General features: G+C 38.3%; 1 protein-coding gene across 2 annotated transcripts in view; it reads right to left on the reverse strand.

Moving 5' to 3' along the window:
• Positions 1 to 4,460: 4,460 nt before the first annotated feature.
• The window catches only part of GLCCI1 (glucocorticoid induced 1), a 52,391-nt gene continuing 41,065 nt past the window's right edge, over positions 4,461 to 15,786 (reverse strand). For both annotated transcript variants that reach the window (XM_039708331.1, XM_039708323.1), the window contains exons 6-8: positions 12,493 to 12,703; positions 6,762 to 6,882; positions 4,461 to 5,707 (exon numbers count right to left, since the gene is read on the reverse strand). In XM_039708331.1, the coding sequence (XP_039564265.1) occupies positions 5,365 to 5,707; positions 6,762 to 6,882; positions 12,493 to 12,703 (675 nt within the window). In that variant the 3' untranslated portion in view covers positions 4,461 to 5,364. The remainder of the gene's footprint in view (positions 5,708 to 6,761; positions 6,883 to 12,492; positions 12,704 to 15,786) is intronic.

A 15,786-nucleotide genomic window follows, 5' to 3' on the forward strand; every position in this document is an offset into this window, starting at 1 on the left:
TATTCAGCTTCATCTAATTGCTCTTCTTTCTTGTCATCAACTGAATTTGCAGTTTTACTTACATGTTCACTCACTTCTATGGCCTGTACTGAGGAAACTCCCTACCTCCTCTCAGCCCCACTCAAGTAACACATTATTTCTGGGACCTGTTGCACTCCAGAAAGTCAACTCCTACTCTCCAGTTTATTACCAACTCTTCATAATTACAGCGCTATAGAGGAGGTGCCAAAATCAAAAGAACTAATAAAGTACTCAACTACCTCTACTTTACTGGAGACCTCATTCATGGTTGACAAACCAAAAACTCCCAGAAGCCAAAAGTTACCCTCAAAACCCTATTCCAGACAGTTTAAAAGATGTGTTAACACCCTAGATGAAAATACTGCAGCAAGTCCTTCTTTTGTTAGGCAAGAATTCTTATGTAGCTCAAGAATTCCACCTCTTAACCATCAACTGAAATGTAAAATGCCCCAAATAATCACAAGTTAGTAAGTCTTATAAAAACCATATTTGAGCACATCCTTTGTAAAATCATCTAATTTTAAACATATCAATACTTGAAAAAAAATCTTTCCTTGCACATTGGCCCAGTAATTAATTATACTTAGTGGTAAAACAAATACACATTTTTAGTATGAATTCATCTACCTTCATTTTGTTACTGCTTAATATTCCACATCTGCTAAACTCATTAGTATTTCCTATGTGTAGGTATTTACTAACTGAAATTAAGTCACTCTTCAACCATCAAGTTAATCATGTTGAGCTCCTACACAGCCATCTTCTGGTTTTTCCAGTACTTTATTCCTACAGCTCTTCCCTGAGCCTTTTACAGTCTCTCCCAAACTAGAGTTTTCCAGGACTGTTTACACTAATGCAAACAGAAACAAGATACACATATTTTAACTGCATGTCAATCTTTCATCAAACAACTTCTTTCAGCCAAGTACCAAGTATGGAACACTGTATGTGTAATGCATGTACCTTCCCAGCTTTAATTCACTTTTTCCTTGCATTTAGAGTCTGGACATACACAGTAGGAACTCTGGCTATTTCCTCCCAGCTGAGTTGCCTCAAATCTGTGTTTTCATGGCTGTATTTTGCACAGCAAGGCAGGCTGGTTTACAACAGTAATTGATGTAAACTTCTTACTAGTTATCTCCAAACTGCTTGGCTTGTACCTCAAGTAATGTCTGAAGGTCCCAATCCACTACCCTGGAGGAAGGCCAGGGTAGGAGGAGCTGGTTTTGCTAAGCCTCAATAGTGTTTGCCTACAACTGAATAAATTAGAAATGTTGGCTGACATCACAATTTCTCTTGTTCTTGTTACACCTTACACTTGCATACTGTCAAGATTCTGAGACTCTATCCTTGTGCCAGTATCTGGCCCTTCCCAAGAGCTAATTTGTCAGGAAGCCAGAAATCACTTCCCAGACAGCATCCTGTTTCCTAAAAGCAGCAGGTCACTCACTACCTGTTGTCCCCTACCCCAGCATACAGAGCTAATGGCTCTCCTTACACAGACCTCCAGTCTCTGAAGCATCCACTTCCAGAGCCACAAATTACTAGAAAAATATACATTCAAGCTAAGATCTTTTATTCACAAAACAGGACTAAAGGCAAAATTATTTCATTAGTTCTCTATTCTCAGTGCTTTTCAGACTCCTTGTTTTGGCTTTGGGGAAGACAGAGGCAGTGAGCTGCACACAGCACACAAAGTGTGGTTTGCATGGGAAAAAAACCCAAAATGCGACTAACCAGGCAAGGCCTAGGTTCATGGGGATGCTTAAAAGCTCCCTGTGACACAAACTGCATCACAACTCTGCAGGGCAAGCTACAGGCTTTTTTCAAAATGTTTCCTGAGAAAACACCTCCCACTCAAAGACAGCCTGAAACTGCTGCAGCCAAGACCATTTCGGGGACAGGACAGTCACAAAGCTACTCCTAGGAACCCCTTCAAGGTGATGATGAAACAGCTGAAACAAAGTCACCAAGCACTCTTGTAGGTGGGTGGGATCACAGAACCACAGAATATCCTATGTTGGAAGGACCCACAAGGGTTACTGAAATCCAATTTCTGGCCCTGGACTTTTAGTCAAGTTCCAGTTAATGTTTTTAACACAGTCACATAGAAACCTTGTAATCCTTAGGATGCTGAAAACTTAAAATTTCCACTGACTGACGACAATAAGCATTAATCCATCCTTGATGGTTATTGCCATAGTACTCTTCAGTAAACACTTACTTTGAAGGATTTACATGTATTTAAATATTATCCTTCTTTCTTCCTCCTTCTCCCCCACCCCCATCTGGAAAGAATTATTCTGCAAGTCAAATGACAATCATTTGAGTCATACAAAACAACATGAAACCAAGACTGTCAGTAGATTTATACCACATCCTTTAGGAGTTTAGTTTAGTTTCACATAGTGAAGCATCTAATGGCTTTCATAATTTTCAACAGATAGCTTGAAATTAGCCATACCACAAACACAGCAGCAGATACACAGTTTCAAATAACTCTTAACTGATTTTTTTCCTGTGCTATGTTGAAATAGAGTATGCTATTTAAAGCATATTTAAACATTCAGCTATTTTAAGGGGTTTTCCCTGCTCCTCAGTACAGCATTATGCAAAAATCAATAGATAAAGATTATCTTGTTCTAGAAGATATAGCACACACAGTCATACACTGTTGGCATTATTCTAGATGTAAATTTGGAACAATATTAAAATTTAATCTCCTTCTATGGTGTTTCACTCACAGTTTCCAAAACAAATAAATGAACCACTGCTTTTGTGTGTTGTCCCCACCACTTTTTTTTTAAACTATAATTTTTATTTAAATAAGACACAGGAACTTCTATACCGAAAAAAAATACAAAACAAAAGCCACACATTTCCTTGTGTAAAGCAATATTGTGTGATAACTTGAATACTGTTCAGCACAGTGGCTAGAAATAACAGTACAACTATGTACAAAACTTTAAACAATATTTGACAAATTTCTACAGCTGGATGTAGAATACAATTGAGATAAACAACTGCTGGGAAATTTACATGGCAAAGCATTAGCTTTAACACATTTGGTTCAAAACCTCCAATTCTGCTAAGAACAAATGTGCATTTTAATTAATATTTAGTTTCTCATGGAAAAAATATAAAGAACATGTAATGGCATTGCAAATATTGTACAGAGTTCAGCACTGATCTAAAAACCACTCATCATATCCCCTGGTAACCTAACACCAATAACTGAGACTACAATTTCTTATCTGGACATAGCCAGAGCATAAAAAGGTCATCATACTGCAATGTTAGTCTAGAAAGAAAAATATTAAAAGGAATCGATACTTACATCATCAGTATTTTCTCCCCTTAATCTTCAGTCTATAAAATATATAGTGTTTTCACCTAGGCCTGAGATTAGTAGGGTTAAAGATGGCTGCTGTGTTTCAATAAGCTTTTTCACATGAAAATGGTTAGAGACAGACCTCTCTCCTTCTACATTTTCTGCAAGGGGAGTCAAAAAACAGTGAATGTTTTATAGGCTGTGAATTCCACCTTGTAAGACAGCGTTAACAAAAACTCAGTAATAAAAAGGAAGCAATGCTTTATCTCCAAAAAAAGCACATATCTAGTGAGTAGTTACTGGTGGCTCACTCTCATCCCCCTCCAATCTCATCTTCAAAAGCAGAAAAAAAACATAAAAGAGCATGTTTAAATGCTCCTAGTAGCTGCAGGCTACTAATCTCTTCAATTCCTGGAAATGGTGAACCTTATTCTCTTAGGAGCAGAAGCATCCACGCAGTTTCACTGAGCTGAAAGCAATGGAGCAAGAACATCAAGTTTATTTTGCCTTTGGGGTCCTCTTTGTATCACAGGAAATTATCTCTGAAAGCAATGCTCCTCTTTTTCCAGTACAATAGAAGAGTGCCACAAACCCAATCTTGCCATGTACTATTTTGAGACAGTGTCCAGCCTGCAAAACCAGGATTATTTTACATGGATTTTTTTCTTTTATTTACACTTAAGGAGGGGGGAAAACACACTTTTACACACACAGCTTAAGTAACTGAAAATTATGGGAGAAGCTTTAAGTAACATGAACTTAAAACTATTGTTTTCCCCCACCCCTCTTAGAACACCCACTTGCTACTTCTGGACTTTCATCCAAACACAATTAACTACATAAATAAAATGCTGCTCATCTAACACTGCTCAACAAAATGTGAAAACCTATTTCCAACCAGCAAATGAATGAACATTTCCAAAAGAGAAACTAAACATTAATTTGATTTTTAGACGGTAACAGTAGCATTTCACATCCTTAACTGCCAACAAAAACCATGAGAGGAAATCCCCAATCACCCCCCCCCACCCCGTGAAACCTAAAAGAATTTCTGTCCTTTAACAAAAACATTCTTGTCTTTCAAAATCCTCTCACACACAATGTGGAATGTTTCTCATGTACAGCCTAGTACTGAACACTTTATTTGCAACAGTTTAACAGTCATTAACTGAGCAACACCTGAAACCTTTAAATGCCACAATTTTACATCTATTGAAATGACAGTAAATGCAACAGTTGTTTTACTTGTAAGCACATGACAAAGTGATATACATCACAGATTTGCTGGTTCTCCTCATGTTCACCCATGTCCAGGGTCATCATTCACCTGGATCTGAATGCACTTATTCCAAGAAAGTGGAATGTAATGAGGAAATATAATGCATAAAACAAGGAAAGGCAAAAGAGTGATGTTCCCTCTTTAGCTTTGTAGCTGTAAAATATTTTATATTCCAATATGATATACATTCCAAGTTACCTGAGTTTACACTTCAAGAGAAGTACCTGAAGCTAGGCCATAGGGTGGGCACTGTGCAACTGCTGTGGCCATTTTTTTTTTTTTTTGCATTGTGTGTATTACAGAAGTTAGAAACATAAACACCTGGATCAATTGTAAACATAATCCTGAAGTACAGTATTTTCCATAGGACACAACACAGCAAGACATTTTCTATTCAGACAGGCAACATTTTTTTTATATATAGAGAGAGCTTATTTATACTGTAGAATTTGAAACAGAACACAGAACACAGTACTAATCTGGTCAAACGTACTATGAAATGCATAGTCTCCACTTAAGACGTTTAATGTAATATGGATTCTGCAGGCATTACTGCTGTCTCACAAAAAATGCCGAATACGGATTCTGTCCCTGCCAAGAACAGTGTTGAGATATTTTTTTGAACGCTGCTAAGTATTCCATGGTGTTCTGAAAGGTTGCCACCTCATGCAGATGTATCTGGACTAGAGTCTCCTCACTCCTTGTCTGGGGCAGAGGCCTGCTCCACCTTGCTCTAGATTAACACGTAGCTCTGAGGAGAGGAATGCTCTTCAGTCTGAATCTCCTGCAGAAGCTGCTGCTGGGACGGCTGCTGAACCGGGGTCTCTGGGGAGTCCATTGTGCTGGTGTCATCTGACAGAGATGAGAAAGAGACCCGAGACGAAAGCTGCTCAACAGTCAGGGTGCTCAAACCTGTGCTTTGACCAGAGTTTGGAGAGTTCTTCAGCGTCAGGTCTGAAGCGGGAAGGAGGGGGCCCAGAAGCTTTACAGGACAGAAAGCTGATCCGGTTGGGATGAAATTAACCTTGTTTTTGTCAGGACATGAAAAGAGAGGGGCTGAGACAGGCTGACGAGACCTACAACGAGAAAAAAGATTATATATCTGGCCAGCTCAGAGATGTTCTCCACATCATGAACTTTGTGATTCTATACATTGCTAAAATGTGAATGACAAGGAATGGGATTAATTGGACAAAGGGGCAAACATCTTCCATATTGGTAGTCAGCTAACTGATCCACAGCATTAAAAATAGTACCATCACAAAAAATGACTTGGTAATTACTGGACAAACATGCAACTTCCAGCACGAAAAATCTGCAGTACATATGCACATGAAAAAATGCCACAATTAATTTAGAATGGCACATATTCTTCTTTGATAAGCGATGCAGCAACAACACATTTAGTCATTTTAAATTCCTTTGAGGACCTCCACAAAACAGACCTCTAATTTCCCATATTCCATAATTTGTCTGGAGGCTTTTTCCACAATCCAACATTGCTCCCTTTACCACCCAGAAGGCAACAAATGCTGCTAGAGCAAGAAACATCCCCTCCTTAATTCTTTCATCCACAGGAGCTTAGCATGCAACCTCAACAGCATGTGCTGTGCTCAAATACTGCTGGGTCTAGGGAAAAAAGACATGCTGTCCAAGAGTTTAATTTCCAATTTCTTGCTCAGCAAAAATATTGAGCAAAGTCTATGCTGTAAGCATACTACCATCTACAAACACTTTTCATATGTTTCATTCCATTTTCTATGTTTTATGCAACCTATACTTGAAACAAATAATTATGAAAAGGCTAGTTTTTGCTTAAGCCACGAAAATTTAAAATGTTAAAAAAATACATGGAAAGAGGTTTATATAAATGCTTAGGAAATTAATGTACCTTATCTTTCCTGCTTGGATTTTTGTTGCCTTTTGTAAATGCACAAAAAGAGGTAAAAGACTCCATTTTCTCTTCACACCAATGTAAACACTTGAACTTCTCTCTTGCACAAACTATAAGAATAGTTTGCTCCTGAAAAACCCATCAGCTGGAATAGTTTATTCATCTGCAGTTGGATAGGCTCAGTAAACAGGTTTACTGCTTTGCAGATACCAGCTGATATAAAAGGCATTACTTACGACATTTCCTCAAAGACCTTCACTCGCTCACATCCCTCTGGGGGCTCTCGTTTGAACATGTAGCTGTTGTTTGGTTTGGGAGATGAGGCATACTTGGGCAACGGTGAGCTACTCCCACTGTCTGAAAATTTAAAGCAGTTATATTACTAGAGATTGAGAGTGCTTTTTAATTAAATTCGATTTCCAAACAAGATGCCTTTTTTCACAATTTAGCCACTGCGCTGGTTTGCTTCTACCACAACACTTCCTTTATTGCAGGCTACTTCTAACACCCTTGTATAGCACATTTCTTCTGAGTAACAGCTTCGGTGCAGCAGCAATCTATTGTATAACAACACGTAACAGGAGGATATTTTTATCCAGAACACTGCAATTGGAACAAACCAGAGCTGTGATCCTGGAAACAAATACATTCTTTATTACATAGTTCAAAAACCATAAATGAACAAGGCAATATGCATAATACATGCAGAAGAATTATGAGTGGTAATGATAAAATGCTTTCTCACTGTATAAACAGTGTATACAACTTGTATCTTATTTTAAAACATAAGTCTTCACTGGAATATTGATCTCATTAGTCTCATGAAAGCTCAGAAGTTGGAATGAAACAAAACACATTAGTAACACAGGTACTGCTACCTCATCATTACAGTGTCTTATTTTACTTGCTTCACTTGCTTGTGAAGTTGCTTTAGTATCTAGAATAAAACTTCTACAGTTTAATTCTCTCATCACTACTGGCTACATGATACAGGTAGTCTTCAGAACTCCAGCTGTCTGTGTGTATTTTAGCCAGATAGAATTAAAGGTGTGAAGATCTAGGACAAAAGGCAGTGGGAAGATTTATTTGTAGTTCTCAGAAAGTATGAGAGAAGGCTCAAGTCTGGTAATGACAGAAGCACAAAGGCTCAAATATTAAAACTGTGAAAGGGCTCACTTTAAAAACTGTCATGCTGACAACTGGACAGTAAATGCATTAAGGAAATACAGTAGGTACAGAAAGAGTTATCCACAGAATTTTCCACAGAAAATTAGCTTTCTGCAGTGGCTTCTACCTTGTCGAAGTGCAACATCTCTCCCAAGGTAGTATTATTGCTTCCCTATTCCCTGCTTAGCATGACAATTAAAAAATGAAATAGCAAAATTAACAAGGACCAACCAACTTACAAATACACCTTAATTGGAGAGAAATAGCTGCTCTTGCTTTAGCTATTTTGAAGTCTTTCCACTAATGTGGGGTACATTATTTTTAACTCAAGTTTATAACCTTTGTTTACTTTCCAGTTGTGCATGTGTGTTGCCTTTTCAGCTATCCAAGCTTCAAGCACTATGATCTAACTTCACCAAAGTGGACAGATTTGTCTTTAACAGCTTGCAAAGAGTAACTACACAAACCATTATATTACCATGACTCAAATACTAAGGCTAATCATTAGATGTTTTGAAACATTTCTGCTTCCTCTTACAAGAAGAAACAAATCAACTCAAATGTCACACTTCCCTTTGAAGATCTATTATGAAAGATACGAGACAAAAATAATGTTCAAGTGAACCTCAGTAGCATATTGATTATTTAGCTCTTTCCTGCTGTAGAGTGAATACAGAACTTCTATTTACAGAAGTTTTGGTGTTAACTACGAAGGCAGAAAATGCTTAGAGACGATACAGATATTTGCCAAGTTGGGAGCATGATGGTCGTGTTGGCATCTTTCCATTGTTGGCCCACACCACTCATTCCAAACACAGAAATCATTAACAGAACCCAGACAGTTTGTTTCCTCCTGCTAATATTTAAAATTGAACATCCAAGTTTCTATTTAAAAAATTAGAGACATAAAATGTACTACTGTTCATTCCACTGAATAGTGGAAAACCATGGCAGTACATCCAAGGGAAGAATCAAACAGAATTCAAAGTTAAGTCAGTTCTTGGAAGATTTAAGAGTCTTGTCTACTAGCCAGTTCAGCTTTCAATCAAGTTTTTGGTTTAGTTAGCCCTGCCTGGCTGAAACTTTCTACGTGAGACAGCTGCTAAACAAGTATTTCTCTTTACCCTCCCTCTTTTAAAGCTTACAAAGTTGTTAGATTTTTGTTTTGCCCAAACGCACGGCACGCGCTATTTTGAGAACGCGGCGGTTATGAGGAGACCCACACGGACAAGCCGGGCCTTGGGGAGAGGAGAAGGGACTGGGAACACAGGCCACGAGTGAAGTGGCAAGAGGTGGAATTCACAGCTTAAGCCAGGCTCCACTTGTGCATGCTGTGAGCTCTGCAGCGCTGAACTGTCCCGTCATCAATCCCTGATGGCACAGCAAATCCACGTGTGCTGTCCCAGGGTTTCACGTGCGCGTTCGCTGCCCCCCGAGGCCACAAGGCCAGGCCCTCAGCTCCCTCCAGCAGGGAGCACCCTGCCGGTGTGTCCCATTCCATTCCACTCCATTCCATCCTATCCCATCCCATTCTGCTCCATTCCATCCCATTCCGCTCCATTCCATCCCACTGACGGTGACTGATCCTGGAATCTTTAAAGGGAGTTCCGCTGCCACAAACACACAGCAGACAATACACAGCCTTAGCACATGGAATTTCTGGATGCATATTTAAAAGACATATATTCTGTTATCTAGAAAACATTTTAAGACTGCAATTAAAACACTAACAATACTATTTTAACCTTAATACAGGAAATCATATCTTGCACATATTAGAACCAAAGAGAGTCACTAAAAAACAATCTGTAGAACAGTTTTTTGAGTGACTATACTTTAACAAGAAATTCTGCCAGCGAGCCTTAGCATTACTTTTAATAGGTTCAAAAATAACTAACAAGACCATCCAAAGACTCAACTAGCAAATTTCCTTTAAAGAACTATGAATCAGATGCCCAGAATTTAACAAGCATCTTCACAAACATGTTACTTGGAAGAGCCTGCTAGCAACAGTGGGACTACTAAATGCTATCTAAATCAAAATCCCCGAAAAACAGGGTATACAATCTGTATTTGTAGAAAGAAACCCCTCCGGATTTCATCTGCTTATACCTTCAGATGGCCTTTGAATTTCACCTGTCACAGGTGCTGAGGATGCTATGTAGGGCTCCTGAATTAGTTTCATAGACCAGAGTATCACAAAACAGACCTAGTGAAACCAGTAGTTTTAATACAAAATCATAAAGCCAGTGCCATGAAAACACGTTATTTCCCAACCCTTCCTTGTCTGCTCTAATCAGTACTGTGAAGTATCACTGCTCTGTTCAGAGTAATACTGTGGGCCTCTTCTGAAAATCAGCTTTCTCTTGCTTTTGAAAAATTCAATTATTTAACAGCTTCTTTCAGAAAGGTTAACCCAATGATAGAGTCCAAAGGGCAGCTGGGAGGGCCTCGGGCCAAAGCACAGCTTTGCACAAAAAGTAAAAGATGCTTTAGGAATGTAAAACAGTAAAGCAGTGCTGTGTCTGTACAGAACATTGGCTCCTCTCACTGCTTAGTCTCTTAGTCAAACTAACCTTCCTTTCCTATTCAGCAACACACCCCACAACCATTAGTAACACCAATAACTCCACCTTTTATTGGTAAAGACAAGTTATTTTCATCAAGAGGAAAACTAAACCTTTAAAAAAGTAACAAGAAAATGTCGTCAAAATCTACATTTGGTTATACAATGTGTATTTCCAAACTTAACAGGCCTCACAAAAAAACTGATGGTTTTATTCTAGCTCACAAAAGCTTTTAAAATGAAGGTGTGAGAACCTTCCCAAGTTTTTATTGTATAGGGCAATTAACAGCCACAACAAATGTAATAAACTGTCCCTCAAACTTGCTATTCTGTTGTAATTTCCAACCACATCCCTCATATCTCTACTATCTAATGATTTTGAAGCAACATTCTAATTCAGAACAACCAGCCTGTAATATTTGGATGATATGAGAGCAAAAAGCACCTGACTATACTATGGCAACCTCTGAAAAAATTACTTTCTCTTGGAAAACTGCTATGTATTTTCCTAGCTTTTACCTTGCTCTTAAAAAATTAAGCTGTGATGAGAAGTTCAAGGTTTTATCTTTTGTATGCACAGTATTATGTATCTTACTTAAACCAAGTTTAAAATGCCATTGTGATGACTTAAAAAACTGGCTGTTTATCATCATCACCTACACACTTCTCCTGGAGAAGACTTTTGATGCAAGCCTAGCATTAAAGCCAGTCTTAAAGCCAAAATCCACAAATAAGTATCTATTCATAAATTTCACTCCAGTCAGCTGTTCAAAAATCCAAGGCAAGAGATAAAAAGCCTTGAAAAGCATTAAAAAGGCTAGATGCACTATTTCAAACTGTCTTCACTCGCTACTGCCAATAAACGTACCACTGAAAATTCCCATTACTGTGATAACGGAGCACTGACTGTAGAAGAAATTATTCATTTCCTTGCTTTTTAACTTATATTTGTTATCAGGACATATATGAACCAATTTTCCTGTCAGGATGGTTTTTTGTGTGCTAATACTTTAGCAGATGTTTCTACAATGATTCAGTCTCGACAACATATTAATATTCACATGTATAGTATAAGAAAGAGGAGTATGGTGGGGGCAAGCTAATAACACTGCTATTTTTGGAGCATAGCCAACTCTCATGTTGAGCTAAGACTTTTACTTTAATGTGGTTAACTTGCACACACCCACCCCCAGTTCAGGATTTGGGCAGATGGATTTGTTTTCCACTATTTCCTTTTAAATCCAAGATATGGAAAAAAATACTTTTCAGAAATCAAGAAAAGCTAGTGTCTCTCATGCTGACTTCCCCAATCCTATTCCCAAATTACTTTAACTAAACAGTATTTACAAAAAAAGGTTTAACCTTACACCTCAAAACTCTGCCATCTTTAGCTCACTGGTAAATAAATATATGCTAAATCTTAGAAGTTTTCATTTCCTCTGTGAAACTTACTCCTCTTAGCTTGCATGATTTACCCAAATCCTACATCCTCCATACTGAGTCCATGTTTCAGCTAGCTGACCAGAAGCACAAGGGTAATTTTATTAGTAAACAGTTGTCAAAAAAGCCACAGTCCTTTTTACACTGGTGCCTAGAGCCTCATAGTCCATAGTCTGTCAGTAACTCAATTACCAAACTCCAGTTATATTCCCACTTTAAAACCAAACAACATTTTACAGACTTCGGAAAAACCGTAGGATATTGAGAAACGCATAAATTATTCAGAATTTTTGAGCTGTTATGCAGCATACACAGAGAAGTAATTACCCTCCACCAGGTTGTTCCAACAGGTATCTGCGTTCCTCACCAAACAGCTTCTAGTAGAATGTAAGAGTTCAAAAGTAGAGTTCTTTTAAAAGCAGTCCAAAACTTCATCACCATTTTCAACAGCAAGCAAATCACCTACGATAAATACACAGCCTACCACAAACCTTCCTGAAAGCTTTCTTATATGTAAACATGTTACAGTCTGAATTCTTCACATTAGAATCTTCATAAATAGGTAACTGTTTGCTGTGCTCCTCTGACGTATTTATGGAAGATGTTTGTGAAGTTTCACAAACAAGAGGGAAAAAGATATGTAAACAAACAAAACCAATTTTCAGATAAATCCTCAATCCCTCCACAACCATCAAACAAAAACAAAAACTGATGTAATGAGCAAAATGAAGGTAGTTGTAAAAGCATGACATCACATGCCTCCCATAGGTAAAGGCAGGCCATTCTACTCTCACCTTTATCACGGTCATAGAGCAAATCTTCTGTTGAACAGGGACTCCCATCCTGAGACTCAGGAGGGCAAAAGGGAGAGACACACGGTGAGTGACTGCTGCAGCTGCTGCTGCGCTCCTGCACAGACGGGGTCTGCGTGTCAATGCTCCGGGTGCTGCTGCTGCGGTAGTGAGCAGGCAACGGCGCCCTCCGACCGTCAGGGATATCCAAAGGCTGCGAGGCAATTACAGAGAAAAGATCAAACTCACAAGCAATGGCAGCCTCTAGTACCCCTAAGCAAAGGCCTTAAGAAGAACAAACATGGCAATTTAGAAAGAACAGGGAGCTCTCACACAAGAAAATAATGCAGTGTACAATGGGTACAACATCCATTAATTACACAGAGTACCGGAGCAATGTGCACACGTTCCTATGCAAAGTTAACATCCACAACTCAGCACATGCCAGTGTTATGTTTTTATGGTTTTTACTGCAGTTAAAAAGCAAACCTCCCTCACTAATTATATGTAGTACTACAATTTTCAATAAAGGTCACTGCTATTATAATACAAAAACAAGTACCCCGACAGAGATCACATTTGGATAAAAGGGAAAGTAGAAAATGTCACATACAATGGCATACTATTGCCATAACAACCAACTGAATTACAATTATAAAAGGAAACCATCCAAGTTCTGCTAGTTAGTTGCAATTCTCCAGCATACCCCTACATTCCATCCTTCTACAGATGATGCACACACACAGGCTTGTAGCAAGGCTCACAAGCTTTGTCTTGAGCCAAAGCTAGTAAGCTCTACCTGCTCATATCAGCCTAGCTGGCACTGGCCAGTGAAGCTGCATCCATTCTGCAACATGTTCACAGCAGTAGACTGGCACACTCTACTTATTTGTCCTTCCCAATGGGAAATTAGTTTTTTAGTAAAGACAGTGCTGCTTTAAAAGTAAGTAGCCAAGTGGGAATTAGAGTCTTGCTTAGAAGCAAAGGGGAAAAAAATGTCTGCAAGATTTAAAAAAAATTTATTCTCACTTCAGTGAGAACTGCGTCCAAACCATAAAGAACAGCTTAAATGTTCTAGCTACAAAATATTAATGTCATTTTCCTTCTCACTTCAAGTGAACATTTTCATTTTATTGCCTCTCTTCCACATATATTCCAAAACTGTAACAGCTTGTTCCAGAGCCTAAAATTCAACCCAACACTTTTGCTAGCAACGAGGACATGACACCTATTGGCTGAGTATCACATTCTCCCTTTTTCAGCAACAGTCTATCCAGAAAACCACCACATATTATACAGAGGCAGACATAGCAGAGCAGGAAGGTAATTTTCTTCTTATGACTCTTCCAGTTAATACCATTTCATATTTCAAATAAGAGCAAAGAAACACACTATAAAGAGAAGATTACAGTTGCTGTAAGGTTTGGGCACAGCTGTGTGGTCTGTTCCAACAGCTCAGTTCACATTGCATATGCGTTACAACATGACTTGGTGTTCCAGTCCCATCACCCCAACAGGCCCTGACTCATTCAATGCTCAAGACAGACCTGCAGCTCTGTAGCATTTGTTACACAGACAGAAGAGAGAAAACAAGATTGCAGCTGTAGAAAGAAAGCAGTCTTATAAATATCATAACCAAACCAACAAAGAAAAAAAGACCATACAAAAAAAAAAATAGAGACCCCCACCACCAAAAAAAAACAAAAAACCAAAATCCTCCCAAAAACTGACATACAAAACAACGTTTTTATTTCTCTCTGCCACAAAAATTCTGTGTGGTGTCAGGGAATCAGTTGAACAAACCTCTGTCTTTCATAGTATCTCTTCTGGATGCCCAGTTTAAATGGGTCTGATTTGTAAGTCCTCTGCATTAACAGATGCAGAAAGAGACTACAGGAGCAGCGTTATGAACTCCTAAAATGGAATGCAACATCCCGAGTTACCTGAACAACCACACAATAGAACCCTGATGGATTTGTTTCCCCATCCATGAAGTGTAAATAACATCATCTTTCTTCTCACATAACTGTGATGTAAAGTAAACAAAATTTCGGACATGCTCCTATTATAAAGAAGCAAAATCTCAGGCAAAAATTCAGATTTCTCACTTCAAAGCGAGGTGTAACACTAAGCATGAGGACACAAATCTAAGGAGGAGAAGGAAAAAACACCAAACAGCTGCTCATTAAGGGCATACACTACAGTCTATGTAACAGGTAAAATGAGGATTCCAGGGAGGGGAAAAAAACAGCATGTGATCACATAATTAAAGACCTCAGCATAACACAGATGTTCTTCCACACCTGGAGGAACAATGTAGTCTCAGGCAGGCAGGAAGTATATCCCACATCACATATTTCAATCTCCCCTGAACTAAAGCCTGAGGTACAAAAATAATCCATACTTTTAGACAAATATCTAAATATACACACAAACCGAAAAAGCTAAATATTTATCATTCTTTGCAATTGCAATAACATTTATAGGCATAAAAAATGCCAGTTAATGTCTCAAATTACTGTGTTCTTGTATTTATCTTTCCCTCACTGCTGACAAGTGGAAAAATCTCCATGAAAATATCAACTAGAAGTATTTAGTTTTATGTATAAAACCTGATCAATGTAAAAAATTACTTTTGAAGTTACTTGCTATGAGTCATGCCTGAACTATTTTAAAACTGAAGTTCTCACAACCTTACATGATAAGAAAAGGGGTAACTAATTTGGTACAGCTGCTATTACTTCCCATAATGCCCAATGCATAGAAAACAACTGGAAATTATGCATTCTATGTGCTATTTCATGAGGGTTGGTTTTTTTTTCAAGTATGTCCAGTCATGCTTTAACCTTATGCCAAATGCATTCTAGAAATTACTGCATTCTATGTGCTATTTCATGAGGGGTTTTTTTTTTCAAGTATGTCCAGTCATGCTTTAACCTTATGCCAAATGCATTCTGACAGGAAACTTGTCCATCCCTATTGGATGTGTGTTCTTGGACACAGTTACATACTGCTCTCATCTCCCAGCAAAGGTATGAAAAAGCTGCATTTGACAACAAGTATGCATTTCTCAATACATTGTTACTGAAAACCAATTGGTGAATGTTAACAATCTTTTTTGCTGGAAAAAACCTCCACAACACTCTACTTAGAAGAATAAGGAATGCTACCAGTCTGTAATAGCATTATCAGTGGGAGTCTCCTCACAAGCTATCTCTACTTGGGAGACAACTTCTTCAAAGCATTCAATGCTATTGATTTAAAAATTTTCCTCTACACTGGAACAAAGGCCAGCAT

The sequence above is a fragment of the Passer montanus genome, unplaced genomic scaffold, assembly GCF_014805655.1.
Source record: "Passer montanus isolate IOZ18808 unplaced genomic scaffold, ASM1480565v1 scaffold10, whole genome shotgun sequence".
Lineage (NCBI taxonomy): Eukaryota > Metazoa > Chordata > Aves > Passeriformes > Passeridae > Passer > Passer montanus.